General features: G+C 37.0%; 1 protein-coding gene across 1 annotated transcript in view; it reads right to left on the bottom strand.

Annotated features, from left to right (window-relative positions):
* Positions 1-1586: 1586 nt before the first annotated feature.
* LOC122791460 overlaps positions 1587-21574 on the bottom strand; it is a 429024-nt gene continuing 409036 nt past the window's right edge. Inside the window, exon 9 of the mRNA XM_044059205.1 lies at positions 1587-4163. Within this exon, the coding sequence (XP_043915140.1) occupies positions 3746-4163 (418 nt within the window). The 3' untranslated portion in view covers positions 1587-3745. The remainder of the gene's footprint in view (positions 4164-21574) is intronic.

Below are 21574 nucleotides of genomic sequence, written 5' to 3'. Positions count from 1 at the left end.
TGTTTACAGGAAGGTGGATACAGGACAAGAAGCTGGATATGAAAAAAGAGAATTACTGCAAGCTATAGGATCATACAATCTACAATGCTGATTAGTCCAGTGGCTATAAGCACCTTTCAAAACATCCACATCCAGGCTTTACTTCTCTTCTCAAGGAGGGAGAGGCCAGTTAGTCCTAGGGGTAAATTTCTGAGTTCCCCCTCCAGTCATCCATGAGAACATACTGAATCGCATTGCTTAACTTACAGTGAAAGTTTTGTGATACTAAGTGATTAACCTCTCCAGCTCATTTTAGTTTTTTGTTAATGAAGGTTCAGATCTCTGGTTTCAATGTTAGCTGTGCAGTTTGACCTGCTGAGAAAATGGAGTTACAAGTATCACAGATCTCTAATGGTAAGATGAACAAGGCAAGGAGTCTATAAGATGCAAAGTCCAAGGGCAAGGACAAGGCTTCCAGCCTGTCTTGGTAACTAAGGCTCTAAAGACCAGAGATGATCTTAATTAGGAACCTCTAGAGTTTCTCAAGTTTTTTTTTTGACGTGCTTAATGAGGTACATATCATTTGGCACACTATAGTCTATAACAGGTCTGACAGTGCTAAATACAAAAGAACTGTAAATTCTTTGGCTTTAGATAAGATACCTTTGGCAATTAGTTGTGACATATAGAAGGATTTCCAAACTATGCTGCTTTATGGTGATCAAAAAAGAGTGAACTATCTACCCAAGTGCCCTGCCCAGGTCTCTGACTACTGTTTTGTTTGATAAGATATTGTCAGTTCTGTAATAGAAGATAACTGATGTTTTTTCAAAGGATACAATACTACATTTTTAGTGTTCAGTTTAAGCCCATTATCCGTACACCAGGTATTGACAAGGGAAAACTATGAAGGATGCTAATACCGGCAAGAGTTTTGATGATGACATACATTTTGCATTTGTCAGCAAAAGTGGTTTGACATCACAGGAACAGATATCAAACAGGACAGAACCAAGCACAAACCTCTGAGGGACTCCAGTGGTAACCTACACACTATTCGAAAGGGCCCCTGACACATTTGCAATGTGTTTTCTGTCTTTTAGTCTGTTTGCCATCCATGTTATCAAATTAGGATCAGTGCTTAAAACAGATAATTTCTTTCAATTCTGGCATGCATTATAGCAACAAATGGCTTGCAGATTAAGATAAGCTGTACAAACAGCATGACCACTGTTAGCAGCTTGAGTGACTCTCTCAAAAAAGTTTAGAAAATTTAGCAGACATGATCTAAGCACTATAGTAACAAATGCCTTTGCATTCCTATGCAGATTGCCTCAAGGCCCTATCTCTTTATTCTGTCTCCTACAGGCTTTTGAGGGGAGATCTATGCCTGGCATACAGGGCATTGTCAGACCCCACTCTGATGGACCTCCTTCATATCCACAAAACAAACCACACCAGAATTACCCATTCTAAAGACTTAAACCTTGCCTGTGATATAAATAGGACCTGCTGGAGAGAGAGGTGTGTATCCCAGAGGCTACCCCATCTATGGAACAGGCTCCCCATCCATGTGAAGCAGAGGTCCTCCCCAACCCAATTCAAGTGCAACTTGGACAATTGGATGGGAAACCAGAAATTCATCCCTGGTTCTAATGGAAACCGGTAACCTGTAAATGATTACTCTCACAGGCCCATGCTTACACTTAGCAAGGGTATCAAAACTTGTCAGAGATTTGGTATGCATGGCTAGGCTTAAAAGGTCCTTAGCCTAGTAAACACCTATGAACTTTGCAGATCAAGATAACCTGTACGAACAGCATGACCACTGTTAGCAGCTTGAGTGACTCTCTCAAAGAAGTTTAGAAGATTTAAAGACATGATCTAATCTTGATTGAATTCTTGATACAGTAATTAATGATAATTGTGGTACACTACATGACTTCACAAATAAGGCTTATGAGGCTGATTAAACACCTGTCACAATTAGAACAACAACAATACTTTCTCAATAAAAAAATCAAAGACTTAAGTCGTAAAAGCTATGCAGACCATCTTAAGGCCTTGTCACTTTTTTTCAGTATCATACAAGCTACTGAGAAGTGACCTCTGCCTTGCAAATAGACCTTCAACAGACCCGTTACGCAAGTCCAGGGGTATCATAAACACCTGCTCAAGGGCTCTCAATCTCATTTACAAACTAAATAGCACATGTTGGAGGGTTAGGTTTGCATCACAGGAAATAATGCCACTTCCATGGAACCTTCTTACACTTTACTTCCTGAATTCAAATTAATTTGAATGGATGGCTAACCACAAACTCACCCCTGTCCCTCATGGACAGAAGAAACATGTAAATGTCCCAAAATATCCTTGTTCGAACTGCCCCTGGGTTATTTGTACATGAAACATAAAGGCCAACAACCTCCTTGGGAGTATAAGGTTAGAATTCTTAAGACTATCAAGAGACCAACAGCCTACTAAGTACCTATAAACCTATACATCTGTAATTGCCAGGGTTCAGGACCATCTTTGGGGGATATCACCACAGCAGTATACCAGGATTGGGAGCACAGCCTGAGAGTAACATAGGTTAAACAATTTAAGGAGATGTTTTGTGAGAGCATGTTTGAGTCTAGTTATCAAACAGCATGGCATATTATCAGGACTCAAACAGGAAGTCCTTTTGGTCTTAGAAAGCACCCTAAGAACAAGTTCCTTGGTTGGGGGATGAGGGGTTCTGTGATGAATGGTATTACACTTGGAGTTTTGGGGAGAGGTTAGTGGTAAACTTGTGTTCTAGTACTTTTTGGACATTTTCTTGGAATGCTATGTACACTGTGTGGAATGGTGTTTTAGCTGGAAGGTAATGGAGGTAATTTTATTTGTTATACAGTTCAATGCAGAAGAACATTGACAGTAATCAAGAAATGTAACCCTGTTTCTCTTAACATACTGTGATGCACACAGTTTTTGACCACTGATAACATAAAAAGTTGAAAGGCTTTCATTTAACACAGATGTTTTCAAAACACATGCCACACTACTGGGAAAAAAAAATCATCTGTGACAAAGTCTAGTTTTGGCCAGTGGCCAGTATTACATTTATAAAGAATGATGTACAAAATTGCAAAATAAGAAACCCTTGGCACACAGAAAGACACCACATGTATTGTTTCAGTGAGAGAGCTTTTTCTCCACCAACCCTAAAAATAATCACAAGTGGAGGTAATATAGAAAGAGCAGTTTGGTGCAGAGGTTTCAGATTATCTGCTAGACCTAAGTCCTACATCAGTCCTCGGTATGATTTCACATAACCTCTGTATGCTGATTTTGTGCAAGTCACTTAACCAGAAATGGTCCTAGGTTTGATTCCCCACAGCCTCTATTTGCCGACTATGAGCAAGTTGCTTAAACAAACACAGTCTTGGGTTTGATTCCCCACAGCCTCTATTTGCTCACTCTGAGAAAGTTTTTGAATAGACGCCTCCTCTTTGGTTGCCCCAACTGTGTGTCTAGAAGGTTTACCCAATTAACAAATGTTTTATTTTTTAAAAATGTTTTATTTATTTTTCCATACCATGCCACTGCTGTGCATCAAAGTTTTGTTAAAGCATTCACTACAAAGATATTAATACAGCTTCTGTTTGTTTTTTTCCTGCTTGTAAAACTGATTTTGTGAGCATTTTCAGTCATAACACTGAAAAACAAGCAGAGGTTACTGCTGGGTGTGCATGATAGTAGCTGTTCATGCTGTGAAGTTAAGTCAGTTACTCTCTGACTCCATGTCCCAATCACTGTCATCCGCTAAAGTCACCAGTTTTAGCTCTTGCTTAAGGGTTTCTATTAAGGATTTCTTTTTACCCTTCCTCTGCATGTCTTTTGTGCTCAGCTCATGAGACTGTTTTCCAGTTGAAGTTACTGTCTGTGACATCACATTGTCTTGCTTATTGGACATTTCTGAAGAGCCTACACATGGCTGTTTCCTTAATATTTCTGGGCTGGAACTTGACATCTCAACTGCTTTTCCTTTCAGATGTTCTTGTGGCAACAACCTTTCTAATTTAATTGCATTTTGCTTCGTCTGTACTGGCAGTTCAGATTTCTCTTTTTGGGAGCCAAGGAAGACGCTTGGATTCACTGACAGCAAATTTTCTAGTCCTGGAGCATTTGACTTTAAAGATCTAAAAGAAAAGAGAGAAAAAAAAGTAGTTGATATAAATCAATATAGGGTGTTTTACAATGCTAAAGACATACATCTGGAGCAATTCTCCCCGTGCCTCCGCTGAAAACAGGCTCTGTGGAGCCTAGTCAGACTTTCCCAGTCAACAAATGTAAAATAAATAATAATGTGCTTACCCACTAGCACAATGAAAAGCTATTGGCAGGGCTAACCTTATTCTTAGGTAAGGTTGCCACCTTTTCAAATGCCCAAAGTGGGACATTTTTTGTAGACATGTAAAATTTTGCAGTATAAAACATACCATGGCCAATGCAAAGGACAGAGCTTCACTTCTTTGCCAAAATTAAAGCTTATTCATTTAGTATTTAAGTTGCTTACACTATATCTTATAGCATTTAGGTGTTTTAAATACAAATTAACTGAATTATGCAACTATTAAAGAAAACTTAGGAAATACTTTTTGTCCTAAAATCTCAGGACATTTGCCATTTTTTTAGTTTTTTCAGCATGACACAACTACCTAAAGAGGGACTGTCCCTCGCAAAGAGGGACAGGTGGTAACCTTATTCATAGGTAAATTTGGGGATTGCCTAGAGCATGGTGCTTGCTGTTCTTGTAGGGGTGCTCTTTCCCTGTTTATTTTTAGAGCAATGTTTCTTTGCTTTAAAAAAATAAATAAAGCATGACGGAATTGTTAGCATTTATTAGTGAAGCATAAACATGTAGAGTTGTTCTGTAAGAGCGTTCTTGAAATCTACAAACATATCTTTGCCAATTAAATCAGGTGGGTGATTGTTTAAGAGGGCAGGTCCAAGTCAATGGACAATACTGAAAAGCATTCATCCCCTTTTAGGTACTTCCTCAGCTGGGCAAGAGGCAGACATAAAACTCATGGATTCAGGCATTCAAAATACATTTTAGCTAATAGTATGTAAATCAAGCTAAACATTAGAATCACTTTTTGCCTTAGAATACCACTTTACTCTGTAATCACCACAAAAAAAGCAGTCCTAGGCATTAAGAACAAATATGTTTATGGTATCATTCTATTGAGTTTGCTCCCTTTTTTAAAGTTGTGTGACCCTAGAGGGCACAGCTTCCCCCTCGAAAATAAGAAACATCCCACTTTCCTAAGGGCCAAACTCAACAAAATGGTACTTCGATTAATTTGTCTTCAGTGTCAAGAACCATACCAAACACAGAAGCACCATATATATTCTGTGGATTTCAGAGACTGGATCCATTTTCTGCAGCATCAAGAAACACGTTTAAAAGAATTTCCAAGAAGACTGCACATTGAGTAACAGCTTAATTCTGTCTTTCTCAGTCTGAAAACAGAAACTTAGCAGAAAAAGCCAATGGACTCAGATTTCTGGGTAAATTTCAGTAACTGACTAGAAAGTGCACTGTCTATATTTCTTTTTTTCCTGGCATCTAAAGGACCTAGAGGAAAATCAGCTATAAAAGTTGAGGAACAAATAGACAGGGAAAAGTACTGCCATTCAGAAAGAAGCAGTGCAAGTTCCAGACATGACTTCCAGTAACCTAGAGGAAAGTATAAAGCAGCTGCACACAGACCTGGTTAAGATAAACAAAACACTGATGGAGTATATCAACACAAACAACAAAAAGCTGGAAAAAATGGAAGAAGCTTTGGACAGATATTCAGATAAGGTGACATAACTGCAAAACTCAGAGGATGAAATGAAGAGAAGGCTGGCTGAATATGAAACTGCACAAGAAGAGATGTTTCAAAAAATAATAGAATTAGAGGACAGACCACGTAGGGAAAACTTTAGATTTTCTGCTGTACCAGAGAAGCTTGAAGGAACAGACTGTATTAATTTTATGAAAGAACAAATAAGGAACTGGACTGGTATTCGGCAACAAGAATTGTTAATTGAAAGGGCACATTGTGAGTATGCTCCAAACCTGGCTATGAGAAAACAACCTAGATGTTTAATAGTAAAAACTAGGGCAGAGTACAAAGTACTAAAAGTGGGAGACAGCAGAGTGTTTGTGGAGAGTGACTAGTCATTGCACACCAGGCAGAAGAGGAATACATTTATTCCATTATATAGGGCATGCTAAGAAGCAGGAATGAGATTCAAACTGCTGTACCCCACTATCCTCAAAATATATTTCCCTGGAGAAACAAAAACATTTTTGATGAAGTGCATGCTAAGGAAGAAATACAAAAGTTTGAATAACAAAAAGTGAGTTGTGAAACAGAAGGAGATTCTGCTGCTTGTTCTTCTGGTAATAAAGACCACAGAGAGAATGTGCCAGTGAAACATTTCCCCAGTGTTTCAATGGAAAATGATTGAGAGACGGAAAAAAGCACAGAAGTTGACTAGACAAATCAAGAGTGCACTGGAGATGAAGATGTGCAGGAATAGAACAAAAGAATCTGGAAATATTGGATTCTCTTGGAGTTTATTAACTTGTAGGGGACTCTAAAGCATATGCCCTACTTCATGCCATTAACATTTGGAGACTAAAATCCTTGAACTGAAACTGACAAATGTGGGAATACAAAGCAATGATTATATTGGTTAAATAGGACAGAACAAGAAAATCTGGAGATATTGGACTTGTTTTGACTTTGTTAAACTTGTAGGGGACTCTAAAGCATATGCCCTACTTCAAGTAATTAATGTTCAGAAAAATACTCAGGTGAGGGGAAAAGGATGGAGACAGTTAACTGTAAATAAAAAAAAAAATTTCTTAAGTGGTGCACAATTTTCTATGCATGGTATAAAGTCATTTTTTTTCAGTTATTTTAAGTGTAATGGGGATACTAATGTAAATAGGACCTTCTGTTTATTCTTGTTGTTTCTTTCTTCCTTCTTGTTTTAAGAAATGTAGGCACTGCAATGTAAAAAAAAAGGGGGGAGGATCTGGTTAAAGAGCATGACAAAAGAAAAATTAGTGTGCTTTTTCTCATTCTTGCATAGAGGAATGAATGTGTTAACTTCACATAGTAACAAGTTTTGACAGAAAGCAAGTAAATGAGAAAGGTTTTCAGGATTGTTATTCAATGGAATATTTGGGGCAAAGGAAAAGAGGAGTACTTATATTAATTGCAAGAGGAGCTCCAATAGTGATAGAAGAGGGAGAAAAAAGATAATAATGTAAGATACATAGTACTAAGGGGCTACTGGCTAGAGAGGAGGATTACACTGCCATGCATTTCATCCCCCCCCCCGTAAAACTGCTACAATTTAATAAAATTCTGGGAGAAATAATCAGCTTTCGACAAGGAATATTGCTTATAGGTGGAGACTGGAATTTGGTTTGCAACAGTGAAGATGTGTCTGGGGGCCTAGAAGGGAAAATATAACAAGAGAGGACAGATTTTTGAAGAAATTTATGAAAATGTTTGGCATGGAAGATGTGAATTCTGTACTAGGAGTTCAAAATTAATTTACATACTACTCACCAGGATACAAAAAGTGGGCTAGACTACATAGATTTTATATCTCGCAGGAACATGTGCATTTAATTGAGGGTCTTGAAATGTACCCAATAAATATTTCAGATCATGCACCAATAATAACTAAAATAAAAACGCAAGGTAATGAAATGAAAATGAGACACTGGGGCTTTCCCACCTACCAGTTGAAAAGAGAGGAATTTAAGGAATGGGTTGTGGAATTAATTCAGGAGCTACTACAGAATACAGATTTATCTTCTGAAAACATAGCTAAGAAGTGGGATAAAATTAAAGTGGAGTTTAAAGCTAGGTTGGAAATAAAAGAAAGGGAGAAATGGCTAAACAGTAACAAGAATTAATTAGAGGGATTGACAAATATTAACATATTGCAAGATAGTGGGAAATATCTCAGAACAAGAAAAGGAGCAACTGCAGAATGCTAAACAGAAAATAAGGGATTACCTCGATAATATGCATGAGTTTAGAAAGATTGCTGTTAAGCAACTGTTTTCTGATAATAATTCTACAGCACAAAATCTTCTAGCGCAACAACTCAGGCAACAAAAAGTGGGAAAGAGCAGTCACCAAGCTTAGGGAGCCTATAATAAGGAAGATAACAAGAGACCTTGTAGAAGTATTAGAAATATTTCGGAAATTTTATGAAAATTTGTATAAAGCAGAGCAATATGGCAATCAAGTAAAGGTACAAATGGAAATGTTTATTGAAGGATTAAATATGCTAAAGTTAGAGGTAGATGAGGCTCAATTACTAACAGTTAGGATAGAAGGGATGGGATAAAAATGGCTATGTATAACCAATCTACAGGAAAATCCCCAGGAATAGATGGTATTCCTGTGGAAGTTTGGAGGAAAAAACTGATAAAGATCTGGAAGGTTTTGTTTAACAGTGTTTTAAGTGGAGAAGTACCAACATCCTGGAAGAAGGCGGTAGTAATGGTAATACCTAAAGATGGTAAAGATCCATCGGACCTAACTTCATACAGACCCATTTCATTACTAAACCATGATTATAAAGTGTTTGTCTATAATGGCTAAAAGAATGGCAAAAGTGATACCAAAATTGATAGCTAAGGATCAGTGTGATTTTGTGGAGGGAAGACAAACATTTGACAATATAAACAGAACACTGGTGATCCAGAGGGAAGCAGAATGTAAGAAAGTACCACTTTTATTGGTGGATCTTGATGCAGAAAATCATTTGAGAGAGTAGACTGAGACTTCATGAGCAGGGCAATGGAAGCATTTCCTTTTCGTAATACAATTATAAGGTTGACTAGAAAAATATATGAGGGATCGGAGGCGCGAATTAAAGTGTGTGGGGTCTTCTACAATAATTTCTGCTTGAGTATAGAAACCAGGCAGGGTTGTCCACTTTCCCCTTTGTTGTTTGCATTATATTTAGAACCACTAGCAAAGAAAATAAGGGACTCAGATATTCAAGGATATAACTGCTTTGGTAGTCAGGAAAAGCCGGCTCTGTTTGCAGATGATTATTATTTTATAAATGACAAAACCAGAAAGGGACATTACAGTGTTGTGGAACATTTTAAGACGGTTTCAAATCTTCTCAGGATACAAAATGAATGAAGCTAAAACAAAGGTAATAGCGGTAAATTATGTACCCACACACGAATTGGTCCAATATCCATATTTATGGGGACATGATAAAATGAAGTATTTAGGAGTATGGATTAGAAATGACTCTGTGATGGCAGCTATGGATATGTGTGAAGAGATTAAACAGAAGCTAATGCAAAAATTGAGAAACTGGAAGTTTCGTTATATGGATAGTAAGGTACACACCATTAAAATGTTTTTAGTCCCTTTAGTCTAATGCATGGGTCAGGCATACTTTTATCAACCAGAGGAGAAGTTGTGGACAGCAATTAAAAAAAGAGTTGAAGGATTTTATATGGGAAGGGAAGACAGCAAGGGTCAACTGGGATAAGCTGATTCTACCAATAGAACAAGGTGAACTAGGATTACTTAATTTGAGGAGTTATTTTAGGGCAACACAGTTAAGGTTCTTATACATACCACAAGCAAAAATGATGCTGACACAGGGAGGAAGCTCAAGAAATAAGGAGAGATTGGGATTATGGATGCAGACTCTTGAGGAGAACAACCAAATTCATACAGAGTACTGTATTCATAAAACAGTAGGGAGTATTCTAAGAACGAAACCAGCACGAGAATGGAGAAAAGAGATTTTGCCGATAGGGTTGACTATGGTCAGGGATACAGATAATAGGCAAGAGGGGGCTGGAATTTTTTGGAGAAATCTGGCAAAGGAACTAAGGTATTGGGAGCAAGTAACTAGAAAGGGAAATGTAATAGAATGGGCATAGGCCAAGAATTTATTTGGACTGCAGGTTAGAGATTGCCTTCCCTATCAAGGATTGCTATCAGAGTATAGGCAAAGAGAAAGAAATAGTGGGCTCCTAAATGAAAGACCAGCACTGGTAGAGTTTTTAATAGAATCTAGAACAGAAGCTGTGATTAAAAAAGTAATAATTAGTAAAGCATATAAAATATTGCATGATAATTATAAGGATCAATCAGAGGAGCTTAGAAAGAATTGGGAAGAGAGACTGAATAAGCAATTCATAAAGAGACAATGGGGGGATGTTTGTATATCTCCCAAATATGCAACAAAGTCTAGAAGATTTAGGATCTTTGCCTGGAAATGTTTACATGGGTATTTATAATTTATAGCCCAAGTAGACTCCAAAGAGTTTTCCTCAGGTGGATAGCAAATGTTGGAGGTGTGATGGGAAAGAAAGAGGTAGCTGGGAACATATTTTTTGGAAGTGTGATGAGCTGGCAGACTTTTGGGATTCCCTGCAGACTGTTCTGTCAGAGATGCTGGGTGAGCAGAATGGACTGACTGGGGAGATGATTTTTTTTTTTTGAGTTGTGCTACAGAATTGGAATTGCCTAGACATAGTAAAGCCTTTGGTGGCTGCCAAAAAAAGCAATTACTAGAAAAGGGAAATCAAAGTCCAGACCAACTTTACTAGAAGTAATGAATATAGTAACAGAGATAAAACAACTGAAATTGGGATCTTTAGAAAAGGGAAGGAGAAAACTACATAGGAAAACATGGGAATTGTTGGGAGCAATATATGCAGCAGAGGAATAAGGTTTAAGAGGCAGGATTTTAATGAGCTATATAATGCTTAACTGACAATGACTGGCTGGTTTATAGGTGATGTATAATGTTCACAACTACAGCTGTTTAAATGGTGCCTGTGATGTAAACTGTTTGTAACTAAAGTGATATAATTTTGTATATTTTTCATTTATATAAATGTAAGATTGCCTTTGTCCTGTGTGTAAATTTAATAAAGATGTTTGTAAAAAAAGAAAGCAAGTAAATGAAAAAGAATATTGAATACAATAAGGTCTTTTTTCTATTAAACAGTCCTGTATCTGGTACTCGTCACTAGCAGACAATCTGATCAAGAAGAATGGCTTGGAGAAAATGTTTTCTGGAAGTATTTAAGTGTTTCCCAGCTGGGAGAGCTATAAAGATAAGGCAAAACCAGACAGAGCTTAATAGAATCACAGACTCTACCATTCATCTTAGCACAGATAAGCTTTCTTTCTGTTTCGCTCGAGTCTGTGTGTGTGGCTGTCAGTTTGGAACTTATATTCCTATTAAGGGGTAATACTTGAATATTTGAAGATATACATAGTATTGTGTGTTATTATTAAGTCAGTAGGTTTTAAGGCAGTGATGGTGAACCTATGACACACATGTCAAAGGTGACATACCGCAACGTTTTGGGTGACACACCAGCATTCACCAACACCTGAGTTACCAAAGAAACTGAACGAAAAAAAATACAAGAAATATGTGACCCTGCACTTATCTATTAAAACTCCGCAACAAAAAAGTCATTAATTGATGTTAATCAAGTCAATTCCAATGTGTTCCATATTATTTTCAGTTCAATTCAAAATTACTATTAAAAGTAGGGTAATTTTTTGGTGCACTGTTCTAAGCCCAATTATTTGTGTGCCTATCATTTTCACTATTATAAGTCACTGATTTTTCTTTTACTTTCATAATACATAGCAGCACACGATTGGACTGTATTCTTTAAATAAATCAATATGTAAAGAGTTGTTTCTCTTTTGTTCACGGGGGGGTGACACACCAGCAGAGTCAAGATAGGCATTTTTCAAAATTTTGACACACCGAGCCCAAAAGGTTCGCCATCATTGTTTTAAGGGGTATTGTGTATGTGTGTATTTTTGAGGGTTTTCAATACAACAAAGAGTTCTGCAAGATGTGACATATACTCAGAGATGACAAAAAAACAGTTGTATAAAGAATTAACCTGCCAAACAGCGCATGCATGTAACACAGACACTGGAACTAGACACTTAACTAAAAAGCTGTTATACATAAAAGGTGGGAATAATAATCCCTCAAGAATATGACTCTTTCTATAATGTCTTTAAACATTAATGGTCTCATAGATGAACCAAAAAGAAAGAGTAGTGAACTATATTAAAACATGCAGAAGGAAAATAGTTATGCTACAGGAGGCAGATTTAGAAAGGACTGAATATGTGAATTTGATAAATAACGGTTCATAGGAAGTTACTCGGCTATTGACCCTGAGGCCCTTATAAGCCTAGCCAAGAGTTTAGCCCATGTTTAGACAAGTCAGCACCCAAAGCTCCTGTCCAGCAGGGACATGTGTGGAATCTCAGGGATGTATTTTCTGTTTCCCATCCAGTTTGCGCTTGAAAAGGGATAATGAGGTACTTTGCTTGACATGCAGAGGGAGTCTGGTCCACAGATGCGGGAGTCTCTGGGACACAAATCTGTCCTGCCAACAAGTCCTATTGATGTCACAAACCAGGTTGAGGCCGCTCGTGCGGGTTACTACAGTGGAGCTTGACTTGCGAATATACTGCAGTCCCATCAAGGCAGGGTCTGACGTTGCTTTGTATGCCAGACAGCGGTCACCTCTGAGGAGTCTGTATGAATCTGAGTAGAGGGACACGGCTTTTAGCTTATCTGTGTAGAGTAGATGTTTGAGGCCCTGGAGCCTTCTGATGAGGGACCTCTGTGGTCTTTCCAGCTGCTGCATGTGTTTTGTGAGGTACATGCTGAAGGGGGCATTGTACTTAATAACTGGCCTTATAAGGGAAAAATACAGGGATGTTATGACCTTCTTGTCCCTAGATGAGATACCTTACTTCAGCAATGATAAAATGAAGTATTTAGGAGTATGGATTAAAAATGATTCTGGTGTGGCAGCTAAGGATATGTGGGAAGAGACTAAACAAAAGATAATACAAAAACTGAGAAAATGGAAGCTTTGTTATATGGATATGGATAGTAACATACAAGCAGTTAAAATGTTTTTATTCCATTTAGTCTTATACATTGGTCAGGCATATTTTTATCAACCAGAGGAGAAGTTGTGGATAGCAATTAATAAAGAGCTGAAGAGCTTTCTCTGAGAGGGAAAGATACCGAGAGTTAAGTGGGATAAGCTGATGTTTTTCAGTAGAACAGGGCAGACTGGGATTACTCAATTTGAAGGGGTATTTAAGAGCAACACAGTTAAGGCTCCTATACATAACACTAGGGGAAAACTATAATTCAAAGTGAAAAGAGATGATCATGAAAACAAAGGGGAAGCTCAAGTAACATGGAGAGACTGGGATTTTGGATGCAGATCTTTAAGGAGAACAATAATCATACAGAGTATTATATTCATAAAGTAGAAGAAGGTCTTCTAAGAACTAAGTCAACATGGGAATGCAGAAAGGAGATTCTGCTGATAGGGATGACTGCAATTAGGGATACAGACAATGGGCAAGAAGGGTGCGGGAACGTATTTGAGAAAACTGGCAAAGGAACCAAAGTACTGGGAGCAAATAACTGAAAAGGGAATGGTAACAGAATGGGAAGATGCCTAGAATTTATTTGGACTGCAGGCAAAGATTGCCTTCCATATTAAGAATTGATATCAGAGTATAGGCACAGAGAAAGAAAGGGGGGGTCCTAAATGAAAGAACAGCAGTGGTAGAGTTTTTAGTAAACTCTAGAACAGAAGTTGACATTAAGAAAGGAATAATCAATACATCATATAAAATATTGCATGATAATTATAAGAATCAATCAGATAAGGTTAGGAAGGACTGGGAAGAGAGATTAAATAAGCATTTCACAAATATATCAAAGTACAGTTAAGTATACATATAACAGTTCTTTACCTACAACTGGAGAATATGGAGTTTTTTTAATTTTATTTTTATGTGGTCCTCAGGGGCCACAGTTGTTGCCCAGGGTGCCTATTGACCAACAGTCCCACTCTGAGTAAAAAGAACAAGTGCACGTCTGAAAAAAAGAATGAATCACAACATGAAGTTAAAGATTATTTAGTAACATTTGGGAGATATGTGGTTTCATAAAACTGGCCAGAAGATTGTGTATACTGTCCCTTACATCCAACTGTGGACTTACTGAAAACATACTTGGCTCTGGAACATGCTGATGGACATTAACTACCAGAGAATGACACAAGAAATTCTGGCTAGGGATGATGGGACCTCATCCAAGGCAAAGTCCCTTAAGCTTTACAACTGCACATTCTGTATAGATAAACCTGTAAGGTTAGAAATGGATGACCATACAAGTTTTCATACTGTGGCTACAGCCTCATATAAATAATATAAGCAAAATTCTAGGATTCTTGGCTGTACACAAAATTTAAAAGTGCCCTTCCTACCAAATTAAGAAAATGGGTATTCCAGAGTGACACTTAGTCTTCTGAATTGCTAGTTATCTTAGCAGAATGTCTGCTGTTAATTAAAACTGCAAACCTCAAGTTACACTTGCACACAGCAAGGGCTAATAAGCCTTCACTGGTATGCTTCTTGTCTGCAAGCAAGAAAACAATGTTGTCATCCGAGTTGTTTTTTTAAATGTTCTAGAAAAGGGCATGCAGCAAATAATACACCATTAAAAACAACAATACTAAATAGTGTTGCCATGTATCATTTGTTCCAAACTATCTGCAAATCAGAAGTGCTGTCTGGCAGTCCAGAAATGATTGTACAAACTCTGATATTCCATTTGGGAGCAAAAGCAAAATGACAGAGTTTATGAAAATACCACCTTGGAGTGATTTTTTTTTTTTTAAAGAGCAACATCTCTAACACAATATTGTTTAAGTCCAAGATGGGCAAAAGAAAACATTCTGCCTCACACTAAATCAGCATGAAGGATTGAATGGGAGGAGAAGGGGTAGTAGAGGTCAGGCTCTGGGTGGTACAAGGGATATGGCTTTGATCTGGTTCTTGCTGCAGTCAAAGGTAACAACTCTACTACTGAACCTATAAGATCTGTTAGTGCTGGTCAACAAGATGTACCTGAAAGGCACTGAAATATTAACTATTAGCTACCAGAATTCCAGAGTCTGCTGTTTCCCACTGTGCTGTTACTAAACATGTTATATGTACTGTTGTAGTGAAAGGAATAAAAGATACAAGGGGTGCAGGACTCAGAGTGTGATTACATTAGATCACAACATCTTTAAAAACATAAAACAACTAATAAACAGAAAATCAAAGTAATCTGTGTACATTGTGACAAAAGAAGTACTCATTAACAAAAGTGGAAATACAAACCCTTTAAGGCAAACTGTTGCATCCTGTGTCTCTTGTCTCTAATTTAACAACTGGTGTGATGACTAACCAAGAGTTTTTCCAGTTCAAAGAGCAGTAGATGATATGGGTAAAAGGTTCAACTGGATATACTGCCAAAAATACAATGCTTCTGTAAAGAAAAATGTGTAGGACTAGTAGACACAAAAGGAGATAAGATCTGGCTCTAAATGGCTTTTCAAATATGGCTGCACACTGATCAACAGCTTAATTTCAGCTCTCCTAGTGTGAAAAAGAAACTGCTAGATAAGGGACGGTAATTATGCCTGTTTTAGTAAAATTCAGTTACTGGCTAGTATGTACACTGCCTGGATGCCATGCAAGAAGAGTCTTAGACAACCCGAAAGAAAATCAACTGGAAAAGGTGAAGAGAAAACACTGACTGAGATGAATAATGCAGCTGTTCAGCAAAAAGCAGTTCAAGCTCCAGCTTTAGTACAGGAAATGTTTTCCAGTAATTTTGAGGGAAAAAGTCAAATGTGCTCAGAGTTGATTAAAATAAATTAAACATTGAAGGAGTATATCAACTCAAATAAAAGGACTGGAAAAATGGAAGAAGCTTTAAACAGCTATTCAGATGAACTGATAAAACTGCAAAGAGGTCAACATGAAAAAAAAAGGTTGGTTGAATATGAGCTAGTTTAAGAACTATGGTTTCAAAAAAAATGAGTTACTGGACACAGCATGTAGATAAGGCCTGCAATTTTCTGCTGTACCAGAAAAACTGGAAGGAACAGACTGTATACATTTTGTGAGAGAACAAAAAGTAACTGGATTGGTATTCCACAGTAGGATTTATTAATTGAAGGGGCACATTGTGTCTGTGCTCCAAACCTGGCCATAAGAAAGTGGACAAGACCTGTACTACTAAAAATGCAATCATGCCAGCAGAAAGAGTTGGTTGTGACAAAACTGTATCAGAAGGGCAAAGTATTAAAATTGGAGATTGTAGAGTGTTTGTGGAAAAATGATTATTCACTACACCAGGCAGAAGAGAAGCAAATTTATCCCAGCAATCAGGGGATGTTGAGAGGCAGATGTGAAATTCAAATTGTTGTGTCCAACTTTTTTCAGAATATTTTTTTTTTTCTTGAAGGACCAGTCATTTGTGGTGCAGACTAGGCTCAGGGGGAAAATACAAAGGTTTTTCTAACAAGGGGTGAGCCATCAAACAGAAGGGGACTCTGCTTTCTTGTGATGGTAAAGTGTATAGCTAGTGAAGCCTATTCCAATATTCCAAAGGAAAATGCTTGAGAGACAGAAAACGCACAGGAGTTGACTAGAAGAATCTTGAGTACTTTGGACTTGAACCAGAGTCTGGTAAATGGAAACAGAGATGATCAAGAAGACCAGCAACACTGAAATTAGTTGATAAATGTAAGACTATAAAGCATCAATCACATTTGTGAAATATGGCTTTAGAAGAAAAACTGTCTGTGAAAGATTGTATTTTTGTTGACTTTGTTAAACATGTTGGGATACTGACAAGTATATGCTCCACTTCATGGCATTATTGTTTGGAAGGACACTAAAACAAAAAAGAGGAAGAAACAGGGAAAAAGTAACTTAAGTAAAATAATTTTTGTTAACAGCATTTGTACAAAACATTTTATGATGTAAATTGCATGTTATATAGTAAAATATTTTCAGCAACTGCTGTATGTGATAAACAGGTGATTTCTCTCTTGTTTTTTTTTAGTTTTAAGAAATGTAAGCATTTCAATGTTAAAAGTGAAGAAAGGTTGGACAAAAGCATGTTTAAGTCAATAGGTTGTAATATTGCGCTATTGGGGTGGAGAATGGGGTATAGAGGTGCACGGATTATAACATATGTAGAACTGAAATGTTTTCTTTTCCTTTTGCATATAGGTTCATGTCTGGTGTAATGCTCATGACTTAATCTAATTACATGTTTTATGTTAATGCAAGTGAGTTTAAAAGATGAGAGGCCATCGTGTAATAAACAGTTTTCTTTAAGCAAATAAATGTTTGGTGCCAGTGAGAAATCTGAAGCTGATGGCAGCTCTACATTTTGTTATGTTTCTATGGAAACATGCTCACTAAAGGTGAAGGGAGTAAACCAAGAGTTCTGGACATTGTTTACTGACAGAAACATAAAATTAAAAGGTACAAGGGCAAGTAGTTCAGTAAAAACAACATCTGAAATTATTGGAAGTGAAAAAGAAATAGAAGCTTTACTATTAATTAAATACTTTAATGCATTTATTAAAACAGTGTATAACTTAGCTTTATTTAATGATAGTTGGTGCACTTTTTCTTAAGACTTACTGAAAGTATACAATTTGATATTCACATCTGGGAGGGGAATAAAGATAAGACAAGAATGGACAGCAATTAGAGGAAGGAGCAGCACAGGCTGTAACATGCATCTTATCATGGATAACTTTAATTTTAGGTTAGGTTTTACCTGCATGTGCAGCTGTCAGTTTGGGACAATTGTTCCTATCAAAAGAGATAAACTTCATTATTTGAAGATGTACAGAATTTTGTTTGTTTGTTTTAAGTTAATAGGCTCTGCGGGTATGTTTTGATGGTTTTCATTAAAACAAAAGTCTTCTAAACTGTGACATAGATTCAAATGGACATGACAAGAAACAACTGTATAATAGATCAACCTAATAACATTAGTGGGCATATGTAACACAAAATCTGGAAATGGACATATAAAAAAGCTGTCATATATAATAGGTGGAAATAACTTCTTATCATAATGGCTACACTAAACATATTAGGTTGGACTGAGAATGGCCTTACAGGTATAGACAAAAAGGAAAGAGTACTAAATTATATTAATAAATGCAGATTACAAAAAGCAATGCTATAGGAGTGAGACTTGGAAAAAAATGAGCATGTGAATTTGATAAAGGATTTCAGAAAGGACATTCAGCAGAGTATCAGGGATAAATGAAAAGGGGAGTTCTTATACTAATTGACAGAGGAGGGGAAACATAGTACTGGTAGATTTGTGATAATGAGATACTGCTGAGGAAGGAGGATTTTGTTGGCATGTATTTATATTCCACAAAAACTGTGATTATGGAACTTGAGAAAGTTTTGGCAAAAATTACCAGCTTTCAGTAGGGAATATTACCTGTCGGTAGGGACTGAAACTTGATTTGAAACAATGAAGATGTATCTGGGGACCTAAAAGGGAAAATACAGCAAAAGAAGGTTGATGTCTGAAGGCATGTATGTGAATATTTGACAGAAAAGAAGTGAATTCAGTGGTAGGATCTCTGAGAGAATTTACATATTATTCCCCAAGGTACAGTAATTGGGTGAAGCAAGACAGAAATTGAACTGAAACCTTTGACCCACATCTAATAACTTGTGCCAGTAACAAATAAGAAAAAAAGCTGGCTAATGATGTACAAATGAGACACTGGCACTTGCCCAAATACCTGTTAAGAGAGGAATTTAAGGAATAGGTAGTGAAAATTATTCAAGAGTTAGTGGGGAAACAACATATGCAGAGGGGGAACAAGGATTAAATGAAGGTAGGATGTGAACGAGCTATGTAATATTTGAGTGACAATGACTGGATAAATTATAAGTGATGTATAATGTTTGCAACTAAAATTGTCAATATGGTTTGTGATGTTTGCACTAAAATTGTCAACATGGTTTGTGATGTATAATGTTTGCAACCAAAATATGTCAATATGGTTTCTTTCCATTTATATAAATGTATGATTGCCTATGCGACATGTGATAATTTAATAAAAATGTTTCTTGCTTAAAAAAGCATTATTAGGGAAGATAGAAATTTCTTCAGATGCTACCGCTACTGAGTGGGATTAAATGAAAATGTAGCTTAAAATAGGGGAGAAATAAAATAAAAAGAGATCTGGTTAAGAAGTAACAAGAATTATTTAGAGGGGCGACAAAAGTTAAAGTACTGCAGAATAAGGGGGATCTCACAGAACAAGAACAGGCTCAAATGTAGAGTCCTAAAGAGAAAGTGAGTATCTGGATAATATGCATGAGTTTAGAAAGATTGTTGTTAAACAACTTTTTTTGATAATAACTGCAGAGCACAAAAACTTTTAGAACAATGACTTAGACAGCAAAAAGTGGAAAGGGTTGTTGCTAAACTTAGGGAGCATATAATAAAACAATAATTGGAGATCCTGTAGAGGTATTAGACATGTTTTGGAAATTTTATGAAAATTGGTGTAAAGTAGAAGAATGTGGAAATCAAGAAGAAGCACAAGTGGAAATATTTATGGAAGACTTGGGTATGCCAGGGTTAGAGGCAGATGAGTGTCAACAATTACAACAATTAACAGTTAAGATAAGAGGAAATGAGATAAAAATGGTGATGCATAATCAATCTGCAAGAAAGTCCAGGAATAGTATTTTAAAAGGAGGGGAAGTACTAACATCCTACAGGAAGCCATGGTGGCCGTAATACCTAAAGATGGTAAGGACCCATGACTAAGCTTCATATAGGCCCATTTCAATTATAAATCATGATTATAAATTGTCTGCAATAGCAAAAATTATGGCAAACATGTTACCAAAAGTAATACAGATGAATCAATGTGGTTTTGTGGAGGAGAAGAAAACATTAATAGAATAATGATGACCCAGAGGAAGCAGGATGTAAGAAAATACTGCTGTTATTGGTGTGTCTTGATGTAAAGAAAGCATTCAACAGAGTAAGCTAGGATTTTATGAGTAGGGTAATATAAGCATTTGTATTCCCTGATACAATAATATGGTTAATTAGGAGGATATATGAGGGATTGATGGAAAAAATAAAAGTGGGTGAGTTCCTCTCTGATAGTGTCTGAGCAGAAGAATCAGGCAGGGGTGTCCCCATTCCCTTTGTTATTTACATTATATTTAGAGCCATTGACAAAGAAAATAAGGGACTCAGAAATTCAAGGATATAACTTTTATGGTAATCAGGAAAAGTTGGTTTTATCTGCAGATTATATTTTTTTTAATTGATAAAACAAGAAAAGAACATATCAGTGTTGTGGAGTATTCTGATACAGTTTCAAGTCTGTATGTAAGATGTAAAATTAATGAAGACAAAACAAAGGCCATAGCTGTAAACTATATACCCACACACAAATTAGTTCAGCAATTCCCATATTTATGGGGACATGATAAAATGAAGGATTTAGAAATATGGGTTAAAAAGATTCTGTTATGAAGAAGAAGCAGAGGTTTGTTTTGTTTTACTTTAGCATTCTGCTTTGAGGAAAATAAACATTTTTTGCTGCTCCCCTCTAAGTTGGGTAGGGGTGCCAGTTTCAGAAACTGCTCAGGGCACCAGATCTAAGTACAATTCTATATGCTGATTCAAGTTTGGTGCAAGAGTGTTTAAATAGGCTTGCTGTACATAACTGCACCAAAAATATTTTATAAAATAATGTGGAATCTAGTTTAATTAACTTTTAGTTATGTACTCACCATAACTTCAGATGTTTGGGATCCATCTCGCCTACATTCTGAACTGATGGGTTCGGAGCCGATCCCTCGGCTCCGACTCGGCACGCTTATGCTATAGAGCGAGGCCTCTAATTGGCTGAGCTATCTTTATCCCAGGATGCACCACCACTAATCCCCCAGATCTTGTTTGTCCGCATTCATGCACACATGCACAACTTGGTTATATAACATTGTTAGATGTTTCAAGATGAAACAACAGGATTCGGACCTTCTGATATCCAAGGAAGGGGGAAGGAGGGTGGGTTATTAGGAATGTAGGCGAGATGGATCCCAAACATCTGAAGTTATGGTGAGTACATAACTAAAAGATGTTATGTGATCCTATCTCCTACATTCTGAACTGATGGGACAGCGTCCTAGCACCTAAATCCCGGGTGGCTCATTGGAAAACACTCCTGAGCACTGTGGAACCAAATGAAGCTCGTCCTCTAGATGCCACATCTAATTTGTAGTGGGAAATGAAGGTGTGCGGGAAGACCATGTAGCCGCAGCACAAATGTCACTAATAGCAAGCTTAGAATGAAATGCTACCGAAGTAGACATAGCCCTTGTAGAATGAGCCTTGACAGAGGTGGTAAGCTCTTTGTTAGAATAAATATAAGCTTGAGTAATACAGTCCCTGATCCATTTGGCAATAGTGACCTTTGTGACAGCGTTGCCCAATTTGTTATCTGCAAAGGATACAAACAACTGATCTGTTTTCCTTGTTTGTTTGGTCCTGTCTAAATAAAAAACGTAACTGTCTGTGGACATCTAGTGTGTGGAATATGAACTCC

This window comes from Protopterus annectens, chromosome 17.part0 (genome assembly GCF_019279795.1).
Source record: "Protopterus annectens isolate FY-2018-M chromosome 17.part0, PAN1.0, whole genome shotgun sequence".
NCBI classification, from domain to species: domain Eukaryota; kingdom Metazoa; phylum Chordata; order Ceratodontiformes; family Protopteridae; genus Protopterus; species Protopterus annectens.
This window is presented reverse-complemented; position numbering and strand designations above follow the sequence as displayed.